The sequence below is a fragment of the Triturus cristatus genome, chromosome 6 (genome assembly GCF_964204655.1).
Source record: "Triturus cristatus chromosome 6, aTriCri1.1, whole genome shotgun sequence".
NCBI lineage: Eukaryota > Metazoa > Chordata > Amphibia > Caudata > Salamandridae > Triturus > Triturus cristatus.
Genome location: NC_140589.1, coordinates 1,544,063,844 through 1,544,089,906, shown reverse-complemented (window position 1 = coordinate 1,544,089,906; position 26,063 = coordinate 1,544,063,844). Strand labels below are relative to the sequence as shown.

Genomic DNA, 26,063 nt, shown 5'->3' with positions numbered 1-26,063 from the left:
CCTCGGAGGGCCTGCATCAATGGAGGGGGGGAAGTAGCCGAGGGAGTGCCGGTCCCCCCCAGGGACCACCTGCAGGCCCCCACACCGCCCCTATGGCCCCGCTGTCCGCCGTCACGTCACCGCACTCACCGGCCTCCACCCTGCGTCAGTCCATCTCCCGGATGCAGCTCCACTCCCTCACCGGCATGGAGGGTCCACTGGAGGTAGATGGGTCTTGCCTCGTGGTGTGGGGGGAAGGGCCCCTCGCGATCCCCGCGGTCCGGCTGCCCCCTCTTTGCCACCGGATGCCCGGGGCCCAGACACCTCGTGGGCGCCGCGGGCTCAAGTAGTCCCCGTCGCCGAGCCTCGCTCCAGGCTCTTCGCGTCCGCGCTCCGGGCCCGCTTCAAACACCTCTAGCGGCGCCCAGGGTGGACCGGGGCTCTGCAAACTGCACCTCGAGGGTGCGAGACCGTCCCGCATCGTGATGCGCCCGCTAGAACCCGGCCAGGGCAGCTAGGGACGGAGCCTGCGGATGAAGACGGGGCCGGGCGCTCGGAGCCGCTCTGCTAAGCGGCCATGTCGGTCCGGCACCCCCTAGCGCTCTCGCATCCTGCCACTTTTATGTTAATTAGTGGTCCCTTACCAAATCAGGACACTCATGTGGTCTCCACTGCAAAGCTCCTGCTTTGGAAAGCACTCCGACATTTTCTTTTTAATCTAATTAATGTATCCCACCTATTTGGTTAGCAAAATATTGAGGACGCGGGATGACAATTTCATAAATTAGTCAGTGCAATATAATTACCAAAAGGATTCACTTTCAATCTGGCACATTGTTATCTATGTTTCTACCAACTTTGTTTCTCAGTTTGTTTTACTAAAAGTCTTTTCTTCACGCCAGCCCTTGAACCTGAATGCCAGCCATCCCCCCTAACTTTACAGGCAGCACAGCATATTCATATTATGTCCCATAATTATAACATTTATCATTAAGCAATGGGGCGCAAGGGCGACTCAACACTAGAGTCAGATTTATCAAGCCACGCGAGGCAACCATGCGTAGCCCTGCATGGCTTCATGAACCTGGAGTAACACAAGACAGCGCAAATTGATGCCGCGCATTACTCTGCCCCAGGGAGGCATTCCACGGGTGGAGCACAAGTGTTCCTACGCATCCACCCATGGATTTTGATGCATTCCCAGATTTACCATTAGTGGCAGACTGGAGAATGCATCGAAATGCTACGTCTCACCGGGAAGGCGTAATGAGGAGAAATATCTGCAGCACACATAGAAAGAGGAAAATGCCTTTCAGGATTGTTTTTGTGCAGGAAGGTGTTTCTTCCTGCACAAACAAAATCTTGCTTACAGCGCAGGCACCCTTGCACCATGGTGCAAGGGTGCCTTCGTTGGAGCTAGGCAGACACAAGTATGTCAGGGCAAGGGAAGGACAGGAAATCGCCCTATAATGTTAAATACTGCGCATTCCTGCCCTTTCCGTTTCACGCAGAGCAGTGCAGCAAGGTGGATTGCTGCGTTGCGCTGCATGAAAGTATGATGAATATGCCCCTATGTTTCTTCTTCTCCACTGTCGGCATGCCTGCGAGCGCTCTCTAAACTTCAGCACTTGCGGCTTGCAGGTCTGTGTCTGAAATACTAGGTACGTGTGAGCATGTACAAAACTAAATTCACTGAATAGGGCTGCAAACTCAAGCTGAACATTAGGTTTTATTTCTTATTGGACTGAGGCGGTTTTGTTGGCACCCTGAGCACCCACCCAGATAGGATAGGAAAAACCCAAGTGAAAGCTGACAGACACTCTCAGACCTAAAATGGATTCCCAAAACTCGACTTTCAGGATTTAGTAGAGTGGAGGGGCACCACCCACACCCCAAATGAAGCTAGGACCCTGCACTCATTATGATATGATAGCTCTATTCTCTAATACCTAATAATATTTATATCTTTACATATACGTTAATTCTGCTTATAGTGTGTTTCCTGTGCTTAGCACTGCCACCGATGTAATATGCCTTCCTCTATACAGCAATGTCTTGAAAAGACTTTAATCAGCAACCCGTTTTAAAGTCAATATTCGTATAATTTGTAGCATTATAACATGGGGGTCCAGATTTTCTAGGCCATGAGACAGCGCAAAGTGATACATAGGGCCCGATTCCGATTTCGGCTGGAGAACATTTTTCCCGACACGGACCCGTCATATTTTCCGACCGAACCATACACACGCTTTCCAAATGGCTGAGTACGATGCGATGCCTGAAATTTACAACCTAGTCGGCCAGAAAAAAAAGTTACGGCCAAATCGGTAGCAAAGGAGCCTTACGCGATAGACCCGTACGCGCAAAATTCATGATAGCCAAGCATCAACCCAATGCAATAGACACGTACGCTACCGTCTCCATGTAGACAAGCATTAACACGACACGACAGACTCGGACGCGAACGATGCCACATACCCCAGCATTAACACAACCCAATAGACACGTACGCCAACGATTCGACACAGCCAAGCACATACACGACGCAACAGACAAAGTGGAGTTCTGCCCCCATCGTGTATGTTGGACCAGCCTAGGTACACTTACACACACACATGTTGTGTTTGGTCTGCAGTGTGTGGCTGGTTGTTTGTCGTTGTGCATCCTCACCCATGTCTTTCAAATGTCTTTGAAGGGCATGTAGTGGATGTTTTGTTGAGTTGTTTTCTCTACTGGCCCTGGGACTCCTACATCTTCAGTCTGATCATTCCTTCAGTTTCGACATTGCCATTGGTGCCACAGTGTGTAACTAGACCTCAGCACAACTGTAGTTTCTGACGGAATCCTTTGTATTTGTGTATGTTTGTGGTACAATATGTGTGCCTAGGCATTTAGATGGTCACATCTTACATTGTCCAATTGGGATTCTGTGGCAGTGTTAGCCCCCAATATCACTGATTGGCTGCACATAGCGGAGGGTATTTTTGCACACACAACAATTTTTGCCTCAACAGTTCTGTGTTTGTTTGGCACACGACAATGCTGGTGGATTGAACCCCACACTCAACTTTTTGTCACTACTGTGATGGGGGTTATAGCCCATGACACCTATGTGCTTGACAATGCTGGGGGATTGAACCCCACACTCAACTTTTTGTCACTACTGTGATGGGGATTATAGCCCATGACACCTATGTGCTTGACAATGCTGGGGGATTGCACCACACACTCACATCTTTGTCATTGCAGTGATGGTGCTTTGACAAAATATTTTCTTTATGTGTCAATGTTTCTGCCTGTTTAGAGACACATACACAATTTTGACATTACAGCAGTGGGGGAGTGTTCTGACTCCACACTCTATGGTCTGTGAATGCTGCTAGTGATGGCCATCCACCCCCTATGGGGTGGAGAATGCTGGGAGTGATAGGCATCCAACCCCCTATGGGGTGGAGAATGCTGGGAATGATAGTCCACCCCATATGGAGGTGGATGCCCATCGCTCCCAGCATAGTCCGCCCCATAGGGGGGATGGATGCCTATGCTGGGAGTGATAGGCATCCACCCCCCTATGGTGGGGTTTCCTTTCGTGTGCTCGTGACATTTTGGTGTGTGGTAGGTGTCTGACTCACCTTCTGCGTCGTGCGCGTCGGTAACGGTAGGCGTACAGTATAGGGAAGACATGCGCGATTGGATACATGGCTGCTCCGTCTCGTCCCTGTGGATCGTGTTCTGGCGCAAATCTGAGCTTCAATACGTCTCGTCTGAATGATGTAACGTGCTGGAAGCGGCGCCCTGTATGACGCATAGTGAAAACGCATCGTACTCGCGTGTCCGGAAACTGGTTGGGTGAAGCCTCTGTACGACTCGGTTTCCGTGTTTTCTGAGCCTGTTCAGTCGTGACATAGAGCACGAATCGGAGCGGTTGATTCGGTTGGAAATTTGCCTGTAATACGCATCGTACTTGCTCATTTGTAGAAAAAAGCTCCGGATACAAGTCGGTCGTAAGGTAAGCCTACGTTAGCATTGGGAAGGCATTTTTAGCGACATCGGAATCGACCCCATAGTATTTACTTTCCAGCTCAAAAAGTATTTTGAACTGGAAAAGTGCCCTTTTTCAGTGCAAAAAGCACTTTGTGCTGCTTTATATTGGTTTGTATCAAGAAGGATTTACAAGGCACAATCTACGAAGACAGTCAGACCGGATTTTGCACCCGAAATTAACGCCCATGTGAAAACAGGTGTTAACAAGGAGAAATGTTTTCATTTCTCAAATTACCCAAGCTTTGCATCTGTGCTGAAGTGCAGAGTACACATTGTGCATGGGGTCCTTCTATGCCTGTCTAGACATAGGAATTTGTACTGGAAGGGAATGCTACAAGTGCAGATAATATGGTAGACAGAGTACACTGACCTCTGCCGGGCGGTACCTCATGCAAAATAGTCTTTTAGAGGACCAGTGGATGACAGCAGCAGTAATCAGTCTTAATAGATATGCCTCTGAGCTGATTTCCCCCTTGTGCAATGCAGTGCAGTAAATTTTGTTGCTGCACTGTGTTACAGGAACACATTAATAAGTCTGCCCCAGACAATTCATTGCAATAAGATGTACTGCTAACTGTATTAATTTCCATTAAGAAACAAATATCCTTTCTAGCAGTGTTTACTCATGCTCATTTCTTAGGGAAAAGTTCCATTTATTGCCACAATGCATTTCGGGGGACCATTTATCGGGGTGCATTGGATGATCGTGTTTTAGCCCTATACACGATTGGGTGATGGAATTTCTTAATTAAGGTAGTACCATTGATGAAATCCCTTGTCTGGTGTTGCGACCACTGCCACATGGCAGTTCTTCTGCTTGAATTTACTACTGGCGTATTATGCTTGTATTTTTGGGTGTCAGAGACCTCTCTCACCACTGTCGTGAGACCTGCCGTCAGAAGTGGTTTTGATGTGACTGTCCATTTTGATGATGTTATTAAGACTGATTCCTAGTAATTTTGCAGTAGTAATGATTTCTAACATGATGCCTAATCTTTGCATATTTTTTGCCATTTGAGAGTTCCAATATTGCAGAGTTAGAGCTGTTAATATGAACAACTATTTTCTTGGGGTTAAGTTTTCGTTTTGCATGAGAGGTACAGGTGTGTATTTGCTTAAGACAGAATTAGAGAAAGTTGGTTGGGCCGAAGGAATATGCCTGCAGTTATACCTGGGTTTCAACAAGATCACTCACTTATTGATGGTAGGTGATACCAAGTAAGTTAATGAAATCAACTAAGGACCAAAGGTACAGATTAAAGAGGATGAGGCTAAGTATGTAGGAAGCTGAAAGTTATGTCAACAGATGGAAAAAGGCTGTCCTTGATTTTGATCATTTGACCATTATCTAATGCCTTAGAGCCCATCGTAGCAGGCTATACTGGCTTTTAAAGGCCTGTATCTGTCTTTGAAAACCCTGTCCCTGGCGATACCAAGGCAGAGCACATTTAATGGCCATCAGCCATGGTACATTATACTATAATAAGACACATTCAGTGTTGAAAAGTTTTCAAGATGAGTACTGATTTCTTACATGCAATTGTAGCATATCTGGTAAACAAAAAACAAGATGTTATAAAGTAAAACACAAACAGATAATGTATTTGAAGTGCCAAATACACTGAAATGATTTAGCTAAGAGAGTTACTATTGCTCTGTACAAACACATTATAAAACAAACATGTTTTCTTTTATTTTTGCTTACTTGGCTTTTCAGTCATTGGAACTGAGGAACTAGCCTGTAGACCTGATTTTGTAGATGCTACTGCTAAAGATAAAATATGAAAAGAAACAGAAGAAAATATTAAAACATTACATTTTTTATTAAACATTTTGCAGAAGGTGGAGCATCATAATTTTAGGTTCCACCTTCTAAATATCAGTTATATGCATTTATGTGTAATCCATACATTCTAGGCGTGTTTAACTTTATTAAACTGCTTGTCTTATTCTAATAAGAATTGTAGTAAGTCATCACTTTAGTCTTTTGAGAAATCATATGTAACTGTACTAAGTAGAATTATAATCAATGTAACCGTATTTACTGAATGTACTCACATGTTAAAAATAATTGTTTGATTGCTAAAGATTATTAGAGCACTGGAATGTTGAGAGCTCCACTGAGGGCAATGGAGTAGCCCTTCTGCCTGGGGTTATACTACTGGTAAAGGCCCACACCTGTGGCTCATGTCTGACTCGGGTTCAGGGCCTTTAACAACTGATATAGGTCTCTACAGTGGGCTATAAGGCTATAATAATACAATAATGTGCTTCCATTTTGATTTTCGAGTTAACTTAGCCTTACATTAGGCCTTAGCTCAGCATTTCACTCTTTAAAAGTTGCCAGTGTGCTATTTTACTTTCCTCTGCACATGTGTTATGTGGTTCCTTGTTAGCTATGGAAAGGTTTATTGATATGCATTAGACTGATAGTGAGGCTTGGCAGGAGAAAAGCTGGCAGCTTTTAGCCTGTTGTAAGGGATAGATAATATAATACCAGTGCTCAGTTTAGAAAACGTTAATAAAACTATCAGAGGCTGCATTTATCTTTTCCCTTATTCTTTTTCATTGGATGTTACAAAAATATTATGAGGAGATTGCATTTTTAATATTTTAATCCTACATCACCATATTGCTGCTGGTCTGCACTATTACCCATCAGCCATCGCAATCTATATTAGGGCTGCTGGTTTTATGGTATTTATTTTTTGCCATTTCCATCTGTATTTATCCATATTTATTTTTTGGGCATTTTATCTGTACTTATCCACGTTTATTTTTGCCACAAGCAGAATACGACGCTGCAGCTAGTATTTTTCACAATTATTTAAATTGACAAAGCACACATGCACTCGGGTGTTTTTGGTCAACATAATACATTCATCTGAAAACTTTGCCATTCGCATAATGTCCAAAATACACTTATAAGTGCTAGCACAAGACATTTGTTTCAGAGCCTTGCAGTTTCTGTCATCGGCACAGAGTGCTACATCCTCTTCCCCTCTGAACACTGAACACCATACTGCCCCACTGAGAGAAACTCACACTGCCTTCAGCTACAACCCAATTGTGCCCTGCTATAAACACCTGAAAGCAACTCAATTCAAACTATGCACTAGACAATAGTAATTTGCTGCCTGAAAAAAGTAACAACATTCTGGAAAAAACAAACACTCATAGGGAATACAACTTAAAGCTTTCACACTCACTATTCAGAAAGCTAAGGACATGAAAAGAAAAGTAGCGCTTCACTGGCAAACTCTGTAAGGTGGCGCTAATATGTTTGGGTGTGAATAAAACCAATCTGGCCACTTTGCGACCACTCTGTCTTGTTTTATGTAGTTATGTATTTATTGTTCGTATTTTAAAACCTTTTTTCTCTCCTCCTGAGGCCTCGTTTTGGAATAGAAAAATGACAGAAAAAGACATTTGATATAAAATTGTTTCCTCTTTTTTGTATCCATTTCACTGGCGAACGAATGACGGAAATGAGAAAAAAGAACAGTCACAAACTCTGCGAATACTCCAGTCAGTGGCGTTGCAAGGCTTTGCCGAGTTTGTGGTCGGACTGTTTTTACAGCCACACGTATCCAGTGTACTGCTCTGCAGTCCAGCCACAAACTTGACAATCACTAAACTGCTATAGCTAGGCTCTGCCGCCCTATTGCTGGTGGGGGGAGGGAGTTGGCAACCGATTCCTGCTTTTGCTGCTCCCAAGACTGCATACGCCACTGACTCCAGCCACCTCACACCCCAGCACTTATCTTTGTTTTGAAATGGCTGGCCAGAGCTCACTCGAGGGGCAGAGCGGAGCCCCGGACATGGCTGGGTCAGCAAACAAAAGGCCGCCAGGAGCTCAAAAAGACACCTCATTGGAAGAAAGTTCCAGCAAATCTGAAGCTGGTGTTTCGTGTTGCTTTAGGCAGCCAGAACCCTGGAATCAGGAAGAGGGCATGGCTTGGTAACTCTGCTGGAGAGCAGCAGCGCGGCAAAATGTGCTTGTATTTTCCTGTTTTTACATATAAATACAGACAAAGGAAAACTTGTTTTACGTCTGTATTTATAGGTAAAAATAAGTGTAAAAGGAAAACCGGGAGCCCTAATCTATATCAATAGTGCTTACACACATTTTCAGAGGGTGCTTCATTTGAGGTTGGGGTAAACAGCACCCAACAGTAGAAAATTATCTGAATGCTCTGATAAGACTATACAGACAGAAGGTTAATCATGACATCTTTTTTTTTAAAAAAAATACCAACTGATGAAAGTTCTATGAGTTATAGGGAAAAAACACAATTTGGACAGAGAAAATGATTTTCATTAAATGTTGTTACCAATGAGATAGCAGTCAGGAGAAATCAATTTTAGGTTTTGAGGACTCAATTGAGCCACATGAATGTGCGATACAGTTTTGTTCAAAACTTGCTTCCAAAATAGAACTCAGAGATTAAACAAGTCTGATGGCTTATGTAGAATATAAGAAAGAAGAACAGTAGTAGAAAATACTTTGTGATCACTACATTCGTGGAACTTTCACATCCATTTTGTTTATCTTGTTCATGTTGATGTGTCACTTGTAATGTGCGTTACTTGCTAAAATTTGGATTATTTATTTGTGGTAACTCTGAAATAGTATGTTAGGTTGCTTTACCTGAGTCTTCTTGATGTGGTTAATTTGTAGAATGTATTGTTTATCATATACAGCAGTAAATATGGCATGGGGAGGAGTACCCTGTCTGATTTGTGTAGTTTGCTTGTGTATCCTTTTTTATGTGATTTACAATTAAATATCTTCTAAAAACACCTTACACTTCTTAGTTTAGTTCGGTTGTCCTAATCCGGAGGGCAAGATTTATGTCATGTGGGGTTCATGAAGGTGAATGTTTGTTAGGTGCTTTTGTTTTTGTATATTTCAAAGGGTATGTTTTTAGGCACAGTGTTGCTGGGTCGACTAGTAGTTTAATTTCTGTCACAATAGCCATGCTGTTTTTCACTTCTTTACACTTTTGAATATTAGCAATAGGTCATGGTGGGCTGCAGCTGTTTTCCATCTTTCACCATTTAAGATTTTAATTCAGTAATTGAAATGTGCTTCACTGTAGGCATGCCAGCCTTTAGATGCTCTCTTTTTCTATTGTCTTTCATTAGTTCTACAGATGTGTTCCTCTTTTTGTGAAGAATTTTTGGTGTTACTTTAATTTTTCAATGCAGATACATGCAATAATCATTGGTCTGAGAAGAATGCAGGCTGAAAAAGAAGTTATTATCTAAAATAGGATCATAGGAATTCATTTAATGTTTTATTCTGATAATGGGTGCTGAATATTTTTATGCAAAAGATTAAAGGTTTACATATTTCAGCAAAATTATAAAATCCTATCTTTCTGCTTCTTGGAAGAATATATTTTTCAAATGCCTTAATACAAGAAACATATTGTTCCAAAGAGGAAATGCATATCTCACATTACAGCTTTTTCTTCTGGCCAGAAAAAGCAAGGTTTCACTATTATTTTATAAAACCTTAACTGTTGTGATGATCGCAGAAGTTGAAAGATGAGAAAACAATTTTGGATCGTGTAGTCTCTAATGTTGATGGGATTACTTTGTGTACCATTAACATGGAAAATCTAAGCCAATGACGTGTATGTTTTTGGAACAATAACAATCAAAAATGTTGGATAGCTAGCAGTGTAATTTTATTGCAGTGCTGCATTTTGATCAAGTTTTGGAATGCTACACTGAGAGTCCAAAAACTAAAATATACCTCAAATGAAAGTAAGGAAGCTTTTAAAAAAAGAATTTCACTAATGGGTTTGGCTAGCGCCTGGAAAGATCACACAATGGATAGTAAGAAATATACATTTTATTAATATATTTTGGATCCCAATTTGACACATATTGAATAGCTTGAAGTAATAACCTGGCTAAATATTTAATATACCTAGAGATAACGTTAAGATTATTGTCTGGAAGACAATAACATTATAATTTCTTAGAACAATTATTTATTACAAACATGATGAAGGGCCCTACTGCCAAATCTACAGTCTGCCCATTCTATTTTGAGTTGGACAGAACCACAGTTTTGTGACAGCAGTGCCTTGGCTTTCTCAGCCTTTGAAAAACGTACTCCAATGGCTCAACAGAGTAGGAGCAGTCAGAGTAACGACATCAGACCACCCACTCTATTTAGAGCAGACAGTCAGAAGGTAAAACTTTGACTGGGACTATCTGCTTGGTGTATCAGACCTGCCTTCCATTGAGGTTGGCCTGAAATTGCATCTAGGGACTTGTGAACCACGAACAGGGATTTCTAGTTGAAGATTTACTTTTTTTCACTTTTTGTCGTAAAATCTAGCAACATCACTTATCCTGTTCTCCTTATTGGATTTTTGTTGTTTTGGTGTAATTTTTCCTCTTCCTATTTTGTAGAAATTGGTTGTGAGATTTTGTATTGAATTGTGTTTCGACTTTTTGACTATTTAAATGTTGCTAAATAGTTTGCAAATCTTCCTATGTCAAGCCTGGTTGTTCTGTTCCAAAACTTCAAGGAGTTGAGCCCAGTTTTAAATTATTGGAACTGTGTGTTTGGCCTTGCAGGATTTTGGGACTTATTACTTGGGTAGTCCTTACATCTTGACCAAATAATAACGACCTTTTTTCTAACATGTGGAGTGTAAGTTGTTGCTAAAATGCCGGACCAAAAACTTGAATTTAGTTCACCATATTTCATAGGACTTCAATAAAAACAGAGCTTAATAAAGGCAGACTGCCTACAATTAATATAGAATTATTGTCTATTATATATTTAGTCTTGTCTTGAGGACAATATACTCATGTATTCATTGGTATTTCCATACCACCAACTGAGCAATAATGCAATGGAAGATTGTGTCATATAGTGGGTACAAAATGAGGGCAAGTAAGACTCATAAATGGCTTTGTGATTTGGTCCTAGTTTAGTAAAGGTGCAAGGTCCATTCTATTTGTACCCATTGTATATGTATGTTCTCTGAATATTCCCATTTTAGATCCATTGAGGGCTAATTCACAAAACCATACATGAGTACATGAAGTAGTACTACAGAAATTGGTCACGTAATGTGTAAGGGTTTAATTATGACTATGGTGGTCTGATTGACTGCTGTAACCACGGTGGCAGTGTGGGCACAGCCGCACCTGCGGTCTGACCGCCCTTTTACAAGTTGGGCGGTCCGACCGCCCTATTACAAGTTGGGCGGTTGGATCGCCATGGGACCGCCGCAACCGCCAGCGATTAGAGATCCCTGGCGGTGTTGCAGCAGTCTTGAGGCTGCAATATGATTGCCGATGCCACTGAGGCACCGTCAAGCATATTACAAGTTTCATCTCTGCCACGGTTTTTATGGGGGTCAGCCTGCCATGAAAACTGTGGCAGAGAGGAAGCAGGGCCATGATGTGCATGCAAGTGGGCACATGTTGTGCCTTCAAGTGTGCAGTCACCCCCTTTCCTGTACGGCATGGACTTTTCAGTCCATGCTGTGCTGGAACAGGCTTTGGCGTTCCCATTGTGGTGCCTTTTTAACAGGCACCGCCATGGGAATGCCAAGGGACCTCCCGCCAGAACATGAGATTACTTGTAATCTGGCGGGTGGCTGGCGGTTGAGTTTGGCGGGCCAGGAGCGGAGTACTGGCATGAGAGCCTGCTCTAGGAGTGTCAAACTCGTAATCAGGCCTTTAGTTTGGAGTGAGGTGATTATTCTGTTATGATGCCATCAGGATATCTTTGAGTGAGTAATATGATCCATTGTACATGACCTAGTATAGTTTCTCAGGTATTTTATTAAGGATTTCAATTTCAGACAAAAGGAAATCAAATATGGGTGTGGGTTGGAGGAAAGTCAAAATGGGGGCTGCAGTTTTTGGCCACCCTAGAGTAGAGCTCTACATGGGTGCTGTGTGTATCCATTAAACCACAATTGAAATGTCCACTCTTCCCTTCTCTTACCAAGTCGTGGTAATTAAGTTAGACATTGTAACATGATAGTGCTTATACTTCTGCCAATGCTCTCCCCTGACCTCACCTCAAGGACTCATATTTGTTTCTAACTGTATTTTCCCAACCATTTTATGAATTTTCAACTTTATCTATTTCCATTATCTACATATCTAATGGGGCTTAGATTTTCTAATGCTTTGCGCCAGGTTTGCATCACAAAAGTAACACAAGCTAAGCACAGATTTAATATACAAAGAAAACCAGGATTTGAATTGGAAAGTTACCCAGAGTAACACAAAGTAGAACTGCACACTACTTTGCATCAATGGGGTGTTCCTTGGCTGCTCTCATGCAACCACCCATCGGTTGTGATGCAAATACCCATCTAGTAACATTCATAGGCAGGGATTTGCACAAAAAACATATGCATCTTCGGGTCAGGTGTAACAAGGAGAAATGCCTTCATTTATCCAACTTAGCATTTGTGATGCACTGTACAACACACATACACAGTGGGGAAAGTTTTAAAAGATAGTTTTTGTACTAGAAGAGTTCCCTTCAAGTAAAAAACCTATATTTTAGAGCATGCAGACACCCCTGCACTATGGTGCAAGGGTGTGTGCATTGGCGCATTATGGTCAAATATGTGCCAGTGCTGGGCGATACAAACAAGGATTGGTAAATGAAATAGGTTTTAGCTACATGATTAATAATACTTTTTTGTTGTTGCAAGTTTTAACTTGGTGAGCAGTTGTGCAATATAAGTTACTGAAAATCCAAAAAAGTGTTATCACTTGTTTATTGAGAAAGGCAATATATTGTGCAGTAACATAAATTTTGGTAAACATTTAAGCATTTCATAGAGGGGTCCTTGTGTTTCACATCTAATCTCATTTGTCATCTCTCCAAGGTAATTATTGTGCTCCTGATTTCTCTTTCACCTATTTTAAATTAAACAATTCTACAGTGTTTCTTGACAATTGTATTGATATTTTTTAAGCAGTCTTTTCTGTGCCAGACGGCCTGTTTTTAGGTCTGATTAGATACACCTACAGCTGTCTGCCTGAGCTCAAGGCAAAGCAAAGAAGTTTTTTTTAAAAAGAGCTATAATGTGGATAGCGTTGACCGCGGCATACTGCCTTTTTGTATTTAACTTTTAGACAGGCTGCTATGTTGCATGTTTAAAAAACATTGTCAAAACCAATAGAATTTGTAGAGGCAAAACCTATAGGCTTTGACAATGTTTGTTGGTTTTTGCATTTTTATGTAGCGAGCTTCGTGTGAGCCTTACATGCACGCTTTCAGGTGAAGCCTCAATTAAGCCCAGACTAACTGATAAACTGCTCTGCTGGAAGTCCTCTTTTAATGGAAGGAAAATATTAATACGATTTCAAGCATTGTTAAAGATTTCCATACTTTCTCAGAAGCTATAAGAAACCATCTGCTAAAATCTGTGAGCATGTATAACGCTTTCGAGATGGCAGGGCAGCTTTCCTTACATGGAACATCGCCAGGGAATGTTTTTAATGTATTCCGTTCCAATGGCAATGACACTGATAGGAACTCACACACTTGCTGCCAAAATGATCTAAAATATTGTTCCAGTGGCTATATTAAAAAAATTAAATGAAGTGGGAGAGAGAAAAGCATTTTCTGGCACTAAGAGCAAACGTTTATGTAGAGTCGCGCTCTAGTCATCACGTCCCAATGTGATGACGTAGAGCGCGGCAGCCATCTTGGATGCCGGCAGAGAGCGCGGAGCCCCAAACTGAGCAGAGGTCACCCCGCGCTCTCCTTATAAGTGTATATATATGTGTTAATAAACATATACTTGCCTGCAACCACACGAGGTACGAGCTGTTCTTCATATATATAAGCCACACACTACAAATGGCGGCGAGGGTCTTGACTCAACACGCAGAAGACCTAAGGGGCAAATGAACTAGGAGCTACACGTGGCCAAGTGCACCGGGAGAGCAGCAACTGACCAAAAACACAGGTACGCACCAAGGGAGAGCGTGGCAGAGGGGACACCTAGCGCCAGAAGCAGCCAACCACGCATAGATACACACACAGTGCTCGGCAGCTGGGTCCAAAACAACGATAGCAAGGTGACCTGCTCACATGGCACGGAGGGTCGGCATATAGACCACAAACAACCCCAGAAGCAAGATAAGAAGCAGAAAGGGAGGAGGCACGGCAGGTACCAGACTGTCCACTCAGGAGGAGAATAAAAAGGCCCAGTAAAGAGCGCCAACGCAGAGGCAAGCCTCCCCAATTCATAGAAGGGAGAAGAAACGCGTGGGGCCCTGGTGGAGCAAGCAGAGCACAGCAAAGGGGGTGGATTGGCGTCACAACAGAGCCCCCCACGCCTGCATAGACAAAGCACACCAGGCAGTCCGAGAGGAGAAGAAGAATCGTCAGGGAGTAGAGCAGAAATGTGCACCCAAACGTCCTCGCTCACAACACCGATTCCCTTCCTACCCAGACCGGGGGATCCCTCGATGAAGTGGGAAGATTGGAGGGAATACTTTATTTATTATTTATTATGAACTATCTAGAAGCCCTAGAAGACGAGAATGGTGAAGAATTTCCCAGCAAAAGAAGGAAGAGGATATTACTTCATAACCTAGGTCCGGAAGGCATCGGAGTATTCCAGAACATAGTTCGCACTCCAAGGCAAGCAGCGGATGACGACGTGTTCCAGCACGCAATAGATGATTTGAATAAACATTACAGGCCAATCGACGTCAATAGACAGATACAACTTTCAACAACGAAAACAAGCAGTAGGTGAATCCATAGATGAATACGTAGCAGCGTTGAAGAAATTGGCAGTCACATGTAAGTTCGGGACATTACATGATGAATTCATCAAAGATCAAATAGTCATGCACACCACTAACTCGACGATCCAAGACAAACTGTGGGTCAATGGAGAGGCGACCCTGAAGGAAGTTATAGCCATGGTAAAGAAAGCGGAACTATCGAAAAGATGTGCGGAAGCGGCAAAAAAAGAGGCACGGAAGCAGAACCACCAGAAAGAGGCAAAGGAGCAACAGGATACACAAAGACACAGACCAAATGGTCGTCCAGAACAGCACCGGCAAAGAAATCTGGCAACGAAGGCAAGAACACATGCTACAGGTGCGGCAGTACGTCTCATCCAGCGTATGATAGGCGGTGTCCAGCCTTCAAGGCCAAATGCATGTTTTGTGGGATAATAGGGCATTACGAAAAAGTGTGTCGGCGCAAGCAGAAAAGAGTGGAAGTCAAGTATGTCGCACAAGAGGCAGAAGAGGAAGGAGAAAGCGAAGAAGATGAAGACAGCGTGTTGTGCTTAGACGAACACATACTAGGGATTAACTTCAACCGCTCCAAGAAACCCCAATGCGACCTAGTGATAGGAGGAATACCAATACAGATGGTAGCAGATTCCGGATCCCCCTACACCATAATACAATGAACGGTGTGGGACGAACACTTCAAAGACCACCTGGGGCACCACCTGGAACCCCCGGACATTCGTCCAGTCACATTTACAGGAGACCCTATTCCCATGGTAGGATACCGCAGCCTGAAATTCGAATTCAAGGAAGGAAGTGCAAGGTGCAAACTATACGTGGCAGAGAAAGGGCCCTCGGTCCTAGGGTGGATCGGCCAAGGAGACCTGGGAATACAGTTGAACCCCAGGGGCGCCACACAGGTCCTGATGACCAGCGGCGAACAACGACTGGACGTCGGAAAAATGAAGGAAGAATTTCCCACCGTATTTGGAGGCAAGGTTGGCAAATTGACTAAATTCACGCACAAGATTGACCTCAAGGCAGATGCGAAGCCGGTGTGCCACAAAGTGAGAAACATCCCATTGGCAATCAGAGTAAAGGTACAACAAGAATTATGCAGACTAGAAGAAAACGGCATCATAGAACCGATAACAAGTGCTGAGTGGTTGGCACCGTTGGTGGTAGCAATGAAGCCAAACGGCAAAGTATGCCTGTGTGTGGACCTGAGGGAGTTGAACAAAAACATAATAGTAGAAGAATTCCCACTACCAAGGATAGACGAAATGCTGGCAAAGACCAAGGGTGTGAAATGGTTCTCGACCATCGATCTCACCTCAGCCTACCATCAGATAGCCCTACATCATACATGCCGGAAGTTGACATCATTCATAACCCCATTCGGATGCTATCAGTTTCGCAGGATGCCATTTGGGCTGGCCTCGGCAGCAGCCATATTTCAGAAACTTATGCACAAGTTGTTCAAAGATGTAGAAGGGGTGCAGTACTTCCAAGACGACATCCTGGTAATGGGCATGAACAAAGCAGCCCACAATGCCAAGTTGGCGAAAGTCCTACAAGTCTTAGAACGCAATGGACTCATGGCAGAATGGGACAAGTGCCGGTTTGGAATGACGTCGGTCACATACTTGGGTCATGTGATCATCGACCAAGGCATCACACCGAAGCAATCCAACGTCAAAGCGATATGTGAAGCACCACCCCCAAGGACCAAGGAAGAAGTCAGGTCATTCCTTGGCATGGTCGAATTTTACAGCAAATTGGTACGGCACTTCGCCACCAAGACACACCACTTGCGACAACTCCTACGGGACAAGACAAACTTCGAGTGGACGAAGGAAACACAAGAAGAATTCCAGAGAATTAAAGCGGACATCAGCACAGCGGTACCTCTGTGTGGACATGATCGACAAGCCAGATCTGTATTGACGACGGATGCGAGTGAAAGGGGCCTAGGAGCGGTCCTAATGCAGGAGACAAAAGTAGAACTGGCCACCCTCAGCTTTGCATCCAGATCATTGTCGCCCACGGAACAGAAGTACAGTGTAATAGAAAAGGAGATGTTAGCGGTAGACTGGGCCATGGAAAAGATCCGCCAGTCCCTATGGGGCACGAGATTCAGGCTGAGAACAGACCATAAGCCTCTGGTCAAAGTCCTCACGTCATCGGGACATGCGAATGCGACCCCCTGCATCACGGAGATGACATTGAAATTATTGGACTATGGGTATGTTGTGGAACACATCCCGGGACAAAAGAATAAAGTAGCTGATTATCTCAGTCGAGCATCAATCAGCCATGGAGGAAGCTCCGCACAGTTCCGAGGAAGAGGATACCAAGGTGGCATTCATGGAAGATCACGAACAAGTGATAAGCGAACAGGAGTGGAAGGAAGCGTATGAGACTGACTCAGACATAGGAGCGGTCAAGCAATTCATACTAAGAAGATGGCCAGAGAAGAGGCACGTGGACGCAGCGCTCAGGAAATTCTTCGAAGTAAGAGAAGAATTATCAGTCTGTGATTAAGGGATCTTCCTGTGAAGAGGAGAAAAGGTAGTTACTCCCAACAAGTTGATCCCACATTTACTGGTTCTCATTCACGAAGGTCACTTGGGCATTGTAAAGACTAAACTCAGAGCGAAACAGATGTACTGGTGGCCGGCGATGGATAACCAGATAGAAAGGCATGTGCGGGAGTGCAACCAATGCCAAAGAGCGGACAAGTCCCAAAGCCTAATGCGACCACCCTTAGGAAAATTTGAAAATCCAGATAACCCCTGGGAGGATCTGTCGATAGACATTTTGGGTCCGATATTGGACGGTCAAGGAATCCAGAAATATGTGGTAGTACTCGTAGACCGGTACTCCAAGTGGCCAGAGGTGGATATACAGGAAGACATGGACACTGACAAAATATTAAAGTTTCTAACTGTAGTTTTCCTTAGAGAGGGTATTCCACGCTCCCTCCTAAGTGACAATGGGCCTCAGTTCGTGTCGGACAAGTGGAACGCATACATGGGAAGGAATGGTATAAAGGTCAAACACACATCCATATACCATCCGGCAGGAAACGGCCTAGCTGAGAGGTTTAATAGAGTTATAATGGGTTCGGTACAGTCGGCGATAGGAGCCGGGAAGGACTGGGAAAAAGAGTTAAAGAACATGTTATGGGCATACAGGATTACCCCGACCAGCACAGGTTACAGCCCTTTCCAGATCCTAAGAGGTCGAGACCCATTCACAAAAGACAATGTAGCTTGGAAGGAACGCACTATCACGAGCTAGTGGTCTCCAGCAGTAGTGCACCACAATCTAGAAAAAGCGCAATGAATATATACGGAACCCTTCAACAGAAGACGAAATGTCAAGGACACAGAGTTAGAGAGAGGAGAGTGGGTTCGAGTCAAACTGGACCAGTTAAGAAGGAAAGGAGACAGCAAGTTCAGAGCACCCATGCAAGTGGAAGAAGTTTACAACCGAGCAGCCCGACTTAGCGATGGAAAAATCTGGTCTCAGGACAGGATGTCTAAATGCAACAAGATTCTGCGTTGGAATGAAAGAGAAAGAGGACAGACAGTGAATCCCCGGCTCAAGATACTGAAGCCAATCCGGGGGGAGAAGGCAAAGGAAACACTAGAGAAAGAGAGAGGGGGGGAAGAAGTAGAGATGAGGAGCGGTCCCGATGCTTTGGAACTCTCGGAAAACAACAGAGGATCACCTCGTAGAGGAGTTACCCCGAGAACAGAACGCAGTGAAGCGAGAGACTCCCATGAAGTTCCTGTACAACCTTCCAGTACCCCGGTGAGACGCACCCGCACCGGAAGAACAGTGGTAAGACCGTTGAAGTACAGAGACGTTGAGATGGGAGATGGGAATGAGCCCACCTGCAGGTAGACTGTTAGACTTTATCTTTATTGTGAAATATTTATCCATAAAGAAGGGAGATATGCAGCGTCGCGCTCTAGTCTTCACGTCCCAACGTGATGACGTAGAGCGCGGCGGCCATCTTGGATGCCGGCAGAGAGCGCGGAGCCCGCAAACTGAGCAGAGGTCTCCCGGCGCTCTCCCTCTAAGTGTATATATATGTGTTAATAAACATATACTTGCCTGCAACCACACGAGGTACGAGCTGTTCTTTCATATATATATAAGCCACACACTACAATTTATGTTCTGACTTTTGTTTTTTTAATCAGTTGGAAAACCCGATCTGACTTTAACGTAGGTAGTAATATCATTTCCTAGTAGTGTTTTCCTTCCAGCTGTGTATGCCAGTGAAGGAAACACGGGCAACGCAGGAAGTGAAGGTGAAGCATGCGCGGGCGGCCACGAAGGTGGATGTATAGAGTTGAAGAGGTGGGGAAACTTCACATAGATAGATGCATATTAAGGACATCAGAAACTATGAAAACTTTTTTGCAACCTAATTGTTGTATTCCTTTGCTGGAGTCTTTGGAATATGTTCACTGCTGAACACCAGTGGCATCTGAGAGGACTGCCTGCATATATATTTATTGTACTGTTGTGGTATCTGCTGGCACTCAAACTGTCTCACAGATCCCAGAATTCTCTCCAGTCTTATATTCCCCCGCACTAGTGAACAAATTACTTACCTTCGGTAACGCATTATCTGGTAGAGGCAAAGGGCCCGATTCACAGAACAAACTTAAGACAAAATCCTAAACTTAGTACCATTTTGGTATTCACAGAATGCACTTACTACTTCTGGTATTCACAGAATGAACTTACTACTTTTGTGATTCACAGAATAAACTTACTACTTTTGCTATTCACAGAATGGATTTACGACTCCTAACTTTACGTCCGCACTCGGGCCGGAAATTCCGGCCCGGGGGCGGAGCTTCCGGCCCGGAGGCGGAGCTTCCGGGCCGGAGGCAGAGCTTCCGGGCCAAAGGTGGGGATTCCGGCCAGTTGCGGAGATCCGCCACTGGCCGGAATCCCCACCTCCGGGCCGGAAGCTCCGCCTCCGGCCCGGAAGCCCCGCCTCCGGGCCGGAAGCTCCGCCCCCGGGCCGGAATTTCCGGCCCGAGTGCGGACGTAAAGTTAGGAGTCGTAAATCCATTCTGTGAATAGCAAAAGTAGTAAGTTTATTCTGTGAATCGCAAAAGTAGTAAGTTCATTCTGTGAATACCAGAAGTAGTAAGTGCATTCTGTGAATACCAAAATGGTACTAAGTTTAGGATTTTGTCTTAAGTTTGTTCTGTGAATCGGGCCCACTATCTACCTGCAGATTCCTTACCTGTGAATTTTCAAGGCGTCAGGCTGGATCCAGAAACTTCTGCTCGAGCAATACCCCTTGCATGCACCGTCAGGTGGCTCCATTCAGCGCTGCATGACGTCGTTGGTGTCGTTAGCGTTGGGTATGATGTCAAGGTCACCTATATAGGCGCCACCCAGGATACCGCAAATCAAAGGATATCGTGAGGGGTCCGGCGCAGTTATTGTGCCACCCCACGGGGTCAAGATTGAATTATGGCCATTAAGACTCGGTTCCTTTGTTCTTAGTAATCCTTTGATTAGCGGTATCCAATAAGGTATGTTGTGTTCTTGTACTCACGAGCCAAACAAAACTCTTGTCTTGTAATAAAAGAACCTCATTTTAAGGACCCTTTTGTCTTGCCCACAGCTTCAATTTCTTGAACTGTTCCGTGAACTCTGGGTTTGCCATTTAAATAGGAGCCCTAACCTACCTCGCTCCAATCGTTAGGAGCAGAGGATTCCTGGTTTACATCCTTTTACCAGGTATGCTTTCCACTAGTGTAAATAATTTTGAGTTATGTGGTTCTTCCATTTTATTCAATCTGTCAATCAGTCTCCCGCTTTAATCTCCAACTCTAGGAGCCAGATTCAATCTACTACGTACACCCAGTTGGACTCTGCTCAACCCTGGCTTTCCCTTTATCCCAAGGCTTTAGGAATCCCATGTCCTTTGGATTATCTGAAGAACCGGTGAGTTAACTCAGTTCTCCACAAGTCCATGCATGTTCATAAATAGCACTATGAACACACACTTACCCATAATTCTTTTTCTGCAGGCTGTCCTTCTTAATTCGCAGTCCTGAAGAAGACCCGTATTGACAATACCCCATTTATGCTCCTGTCAGGATCGAAATGTCGACGGTTTATCTGTCCATACTTCAATATGTTTCCTTGCTTACAAATCATTGTGATATAATTCTTGAGCCTGAAATACTATTTATTAGGAAATTGGACTCCTCTGTCAAAAAATAATTTTTCAATTGTAAATACATGTTCATGGCTGATTGTGTCACTTATTTGTATAATACGCCGATTCTGCCACCTGGTCACTTTATCCACTATGTCACTATAAATCATCTTCACGTGCGCCGCTCCATTAATTGTATTCCCAGACAGCCTTTTTAAATGGTAATTTTGCACTATGAACCAGAAACTTTGAAAACTTAAGTAAAAGTACTCCTTTCAAATGTTTGAAGTCATGATTCACTTTGTTATCGGGTTTGTGTTTTAGCGTTCTTTTTCCAGATTCATTTCCTTACTTTATTTAAATGAATATAACCAAAAAAAGAAATTGCATGACCCGACAGAACCAATTGTTGTTTGTATCGAGTTTGGGTATAGGCCCTCCATACATCATCGCCTGGATTCAGGGAAGGCCCAAATCATTCAGTTTGATTCTGGATGCTGGGTCAGACCAGCCCCCGTTAAACCAGTGATGCAGAGTGAGGAAGCGGGTTGCCAGAAAGTACAGATATAAATTATCATGCCCATGCCTCCATTGAAGGGCGGGGCCCGACATTAGGATAGAGCCATTTGTGTTCTCCGTCCATTCCAAAGAAACTTAGTGGCAAGACCGTCCAGTTCCTTGAACCAAGTCCGTGGGAGTTGGATTGGAGTATTCTGGATCACGTAGAGAAATCTGGGGAGAATCATCATTTTGAAGGGGGCAACTCTCCCCAGGGGGTTAAGCGGCAGGGTTTGCCACTTACGGAGGTCTTCTCTGGCCCTCTTAACTAATGGGGTGATGTTGAGCGACCAGGCGAGTTCAGGGAGCAATGTGACCCAGATGAACAAGTTACTTACTTTCGGTAACGCTTTATCTGGTGGATACAGTATCTGCCTGTGGATTCCTCACCTTGTGAATATCCCCTACACCAGCAACATTCGGAAACTTTTGTAGCTCTCCATGCTGATGAGGACGATGACGACGTCACAGAGGCACGGCTCTGCTCGTGGCTCCGCTGACATCACTGGATCCATAAAAAGACCTCGTCGGCATGATGACGTCAGTTCCGCCCTTTTTCCATGCCTTCGTGCCACACGGACGGACTGACAGCAATATATATACAGTATACACAGTACATAATATACAAAACAACACACACAGTGTGGAGATAATATAGGAAGGCAAAAGAAATAACACACTGCCTTTGACAGTAACAAATACATTTTGAAACACCATCATCAGAATTGTAGGTATACAAGGGTGGACAACGGGGAGGCGGGTGGGTCAGTGAGGAATCCACAGGCAGATACTGTATCCACCAGAAAAAGCGTTACCGAAGGTAAGTAACTTGTTCTTCTGATGGATACATCTGCCAGTGGATTCCTCACCTTGTGTAAAGATTCCCACAGCAGTCCCACTCCCGGAGGAGGGTATCCACCCTTCTATACCAGAAAGTCCTGAAGGACGGAACGAGCATAGTGTCCGTACCTCCTCACCTCGGAATCCAAGCAGTAATGCCTCGCGAAAGTGTGGAGGGAGGCCCAAGTCGCCACCCTACAAATGTCCTCCACAGGAACACCTCTAGATAAGGCAGATGTAGAAGACTTTGCCCTGGTGGAATGAGCCCTTATACCCTCTGGAGGTTCCTTATAGGCCAAAGAGTAACAAATCTTGATGCACAAGATAATCCATCTGGAAAGAGTGCGCTTGTGCACCGCTCTGCCTTTCCTGCAGCCAACAAAGCCCACGAAGAGCTGGTCGTCCACTCTAAAGTCCTTAGTCCTATCAAGGTAGAAGCTCACCGCCCTCTTAGGGTCCATGCGGTGAAGCCGCTCCTCCTCCTTGGAAAGGTGAGGGGGAGGATAGAAGGTAGGAAGGGTAATGGATTGCCCCAGATGGAAAGGAGTTACCACCTTAGGCAGAAAAGCAGCCCTGGTCCTGAGTACCATTCAATGGTCAAGAACGGGGGTTTTGAACTTAGAGCTTAAAGCTCACTTACCCTCCATGCCGAGGTAATAGCAATGAGAAAGACTGTTTTGAAAGACAACAGCCTCAAGGGACACTTGTGCAAGGGCTCAAAGGGAGACACGTCCCATTGAGGCACAATAAAAGGAGTAGGCGGAAACTTGTTGGTAAGGCCCTTAAGGAATCGTAATACAATATGTGACTTAAACAGGGAAGGCTGATCCGGCAAGCAAAGAAAAGCCGACAAAGTCGACAAATATCCCTTAACAGTAGCTACAGCAAAGCTCTGCTGAGCAAGAGAAAGAGCAAACTGAAGGATGTTGGATAAAACGAGCCCTCAAAGGGTCAATAGACCTCTCCGCACCAAAGAACAAATTTGGACCACCTATAGGAATAGATAGATTTGGTGGAATGACATCTAGCAGACAAAATTACATCCACCACATCTGGGGGGAGAGAAAAAGAATTCAGGTTGCCCCGTTCAATCTCCAGGCATGAAGGTGTAAGCTCTGGAGGTGGGGGTGTAGAACCTGCCCGTCCGACTGCGAGAGGAGGTCTGCCCTGAGAGGGAGATGGAGCGGAGGGCACGAGGAGAGGTGGAGAAGATCTGTATACCACACCCTTTTTGGCCAAGCCGGGGCGATCAATATGACTTGGGCCCGGTCTTGGCGAATCTTCCGAGGAATCCGAGGAATCAAGGGTATGGGAGGAAACGTGTAAAGGAGTTGTGAGCTCCAACTCAGCTAAAACGTGTCCCCCAAAGCTCCCTGCATCGGATACAGGAGACTGCAGAATGACGGGCAGTGAGCGTTCTCGTGAGTGGCAAACAGGTCCACCCGAGGAGTTCCCCACTTCCGAAAGATGTGCTGAACTACCTCTGGATGAAGCCTCCACTCGTGGTCGGCAGAAAACTGTCGACTGAGACTGTCTGCACGCATGTTCAGAACTCCAGCCAGATGATTTGCCATCAGACAAATCTGATGATCCTGAACCCAGGACCAGAGACGCAGAGCCTCTCTGCAGAGACAATGTGACTCCACTCCTCCCTGCTTGTTGACATACCACATCGCAGTAGTGTTGTCCATCAGGACTTGAACCGACTGACCGCGAAGGGAAGGGAGGAAGGCCTTGAGGGCCAAACGTATCGCCCGTAATTCCAGAAGGTTGATGTGAAGCAACCTTTCCTCTGGAGACCAAAGACACTTGATCTCCAGATCCCCCAGATGAGCACCCCACTGTAAAGTGGATGCATCCGTTATCACCGTGGCCACAGATGGAGGAAGATGGAAAGGCTTTCCTTGAGACAGATTGCCCTCCACACTCCACCAAGATAGATCCGCTGCAGCTTCTCTGGATATAAGGCGGGGGAGGCAGAGGTGTTCTCGGTTGATCAACTCAGAAAGGGAGACCTCAGGTCGTTGCGCTGAGTAGAGTCTACAATAATAGGTAGCAAAGGTCTGGGCCACTGCTGGGGGAGAGTGGTGGGTGAGACCCTCCGAGTCCCGAATTTCTGGGATTATGCAGTTGGCCATGGATTATGTGGCTAGTCTATGTAGAATCTTCCTGTTCTTATCTCCCCAGCAGTACACTCGAGCAATAGAAGACCTCCATAGCAGCTTTGTTTGATTTCGTCCCTCCAGTGCCCGAGTTGCCTAGTCTGAAGGTCATCCTGGCCTCCATGCTTGCCCCTCTTGAGGCGGGTAGCCTGGGCTTCCAGGAGAGTGATCCGACTGTCGTGGGCCAAGCGTTTGAGGTGGCCTTTGGAAAAGCCACAAATGGTGGGCTTTCCAGCCTTCCATAGGGTAACCGGGGAGGGGACAGAGCCACCGTTGGTGAGACAGTATTGATGAAGCTCCGCTTTAATTGCTTTCTTGAAGTCTTTGTCCTGGAGGAACCACACATTCATCCTCCACATCAGACAGAGTGTGCCAGAGGGGTCATCCACATTCAGGAGCAGAGGTGAGTGATCTGAAATGCCCCTGGGAGGATAGTGACATCTCTGATCTTCTGGCAGTCAGGGGCGGGCAGGAAAATCTTATCTATTCGTGCATGTGTATGGTGTGCTGTGGAGGTATGGGTGAATTGCTTGCTATGGGAGTGCCAAGTCCTCCAGGTGTCGCAGATGCCCAGGGTACTTGCCCAGTTTACTAGATGTTTGGCGTGTAGAGTCCTTGCGGCAGAGGGCATACCTGTGGTATCGAGGTCTGGTTGCATGACCGCGTTGAAGTCGCCCCCGATCACTGTCACCCCCAGGGGTAGGAAAGCAATAAGATCAAGGTCAGTGTGAGTGTCGAGGGAGGAGAATATATGGACGACAAATTCAGGGTGTTCCCTCCTAATGTGCCAGTCAAGGCCACGAAGCATCCCTGAGGGTCGCTAGTGGCTTGCGTGAGTATGGAGAGGAGGTTGCGCCTCAGGAGAATTGCCACACCACGGGACGCTCGGGGAAAGCCTGAGTGCCAAACCCTTTCAAAGCCTTATCTAGCAAGAAGGGGACAGTGATTGCCCAGGAGGTGGGTCTCCTGGAGCAGGAGTATGTCAGATGTATGGCATTGGGCATTCTGTAAGATTGCAGGCTGTTTGACCCTGTCGAGCAGCCCGTTCACATTCCATGACAGTATTCAGAGAGGATCTCCGCTATTTCGTGTTTGTGTCATAATTCGTTCGGTTGAGCTTGAAAGTCTGTAGGGCATAGACTGGGTGTGAGATTGAATGGGATATGCCCTGGCTGCAAGGCGGTGGTTCTAATGCCATAGTGTGGGCTGCAGGTGCGACTGCCATGCTGCGGTATAGGAGTGCTGCGGTAAAGAACAGTATGGATCAACAATAACTCGAGACAACGGTCCCAACCCCCCTCCCTTTGCCCTCCACCCACCTTATTCTTCAAGAACAAAAGCATCTGTTGTCCTGGGTAAAGCTGGGGTTAATAGGCCAAACTAAAACGTTTGGTGTGGGAGTTTCATGGAGGACCCCTCCTACAGCAGGATATTACATTACTTCGGCAAAATTGTCTAAAGGTATTAATGAAACATGACAGCGTGAGTGTCTTCCTTCTTGATGGCGTGCT

At 45.1% G+C, this 26,063-nt stretch overlaps 1 protein-coding gene across 1 annotated transcript in view; it reads right to left on the bottom strand.

Moving 5' to 3' along the window:
• Window positions 1-26,063, bottom strand: part of LOC146821647 (uncharacterized) — a 1,582,729-nt gene that overhangs the window by 246,066 nt on the left and 1,310,600 nt on the right. Inside the window, exon 30 of the mRNA XM_085609888.1 lies at window positions 5,729-5,791. Coding sequence (XP_085466014.1) covers window positions 5,729-5,791 — 63 coding nt within the window. The remainder of the gene's footprint in view (window positions 1-5,728; window positions 5,792-26,063) is intronic.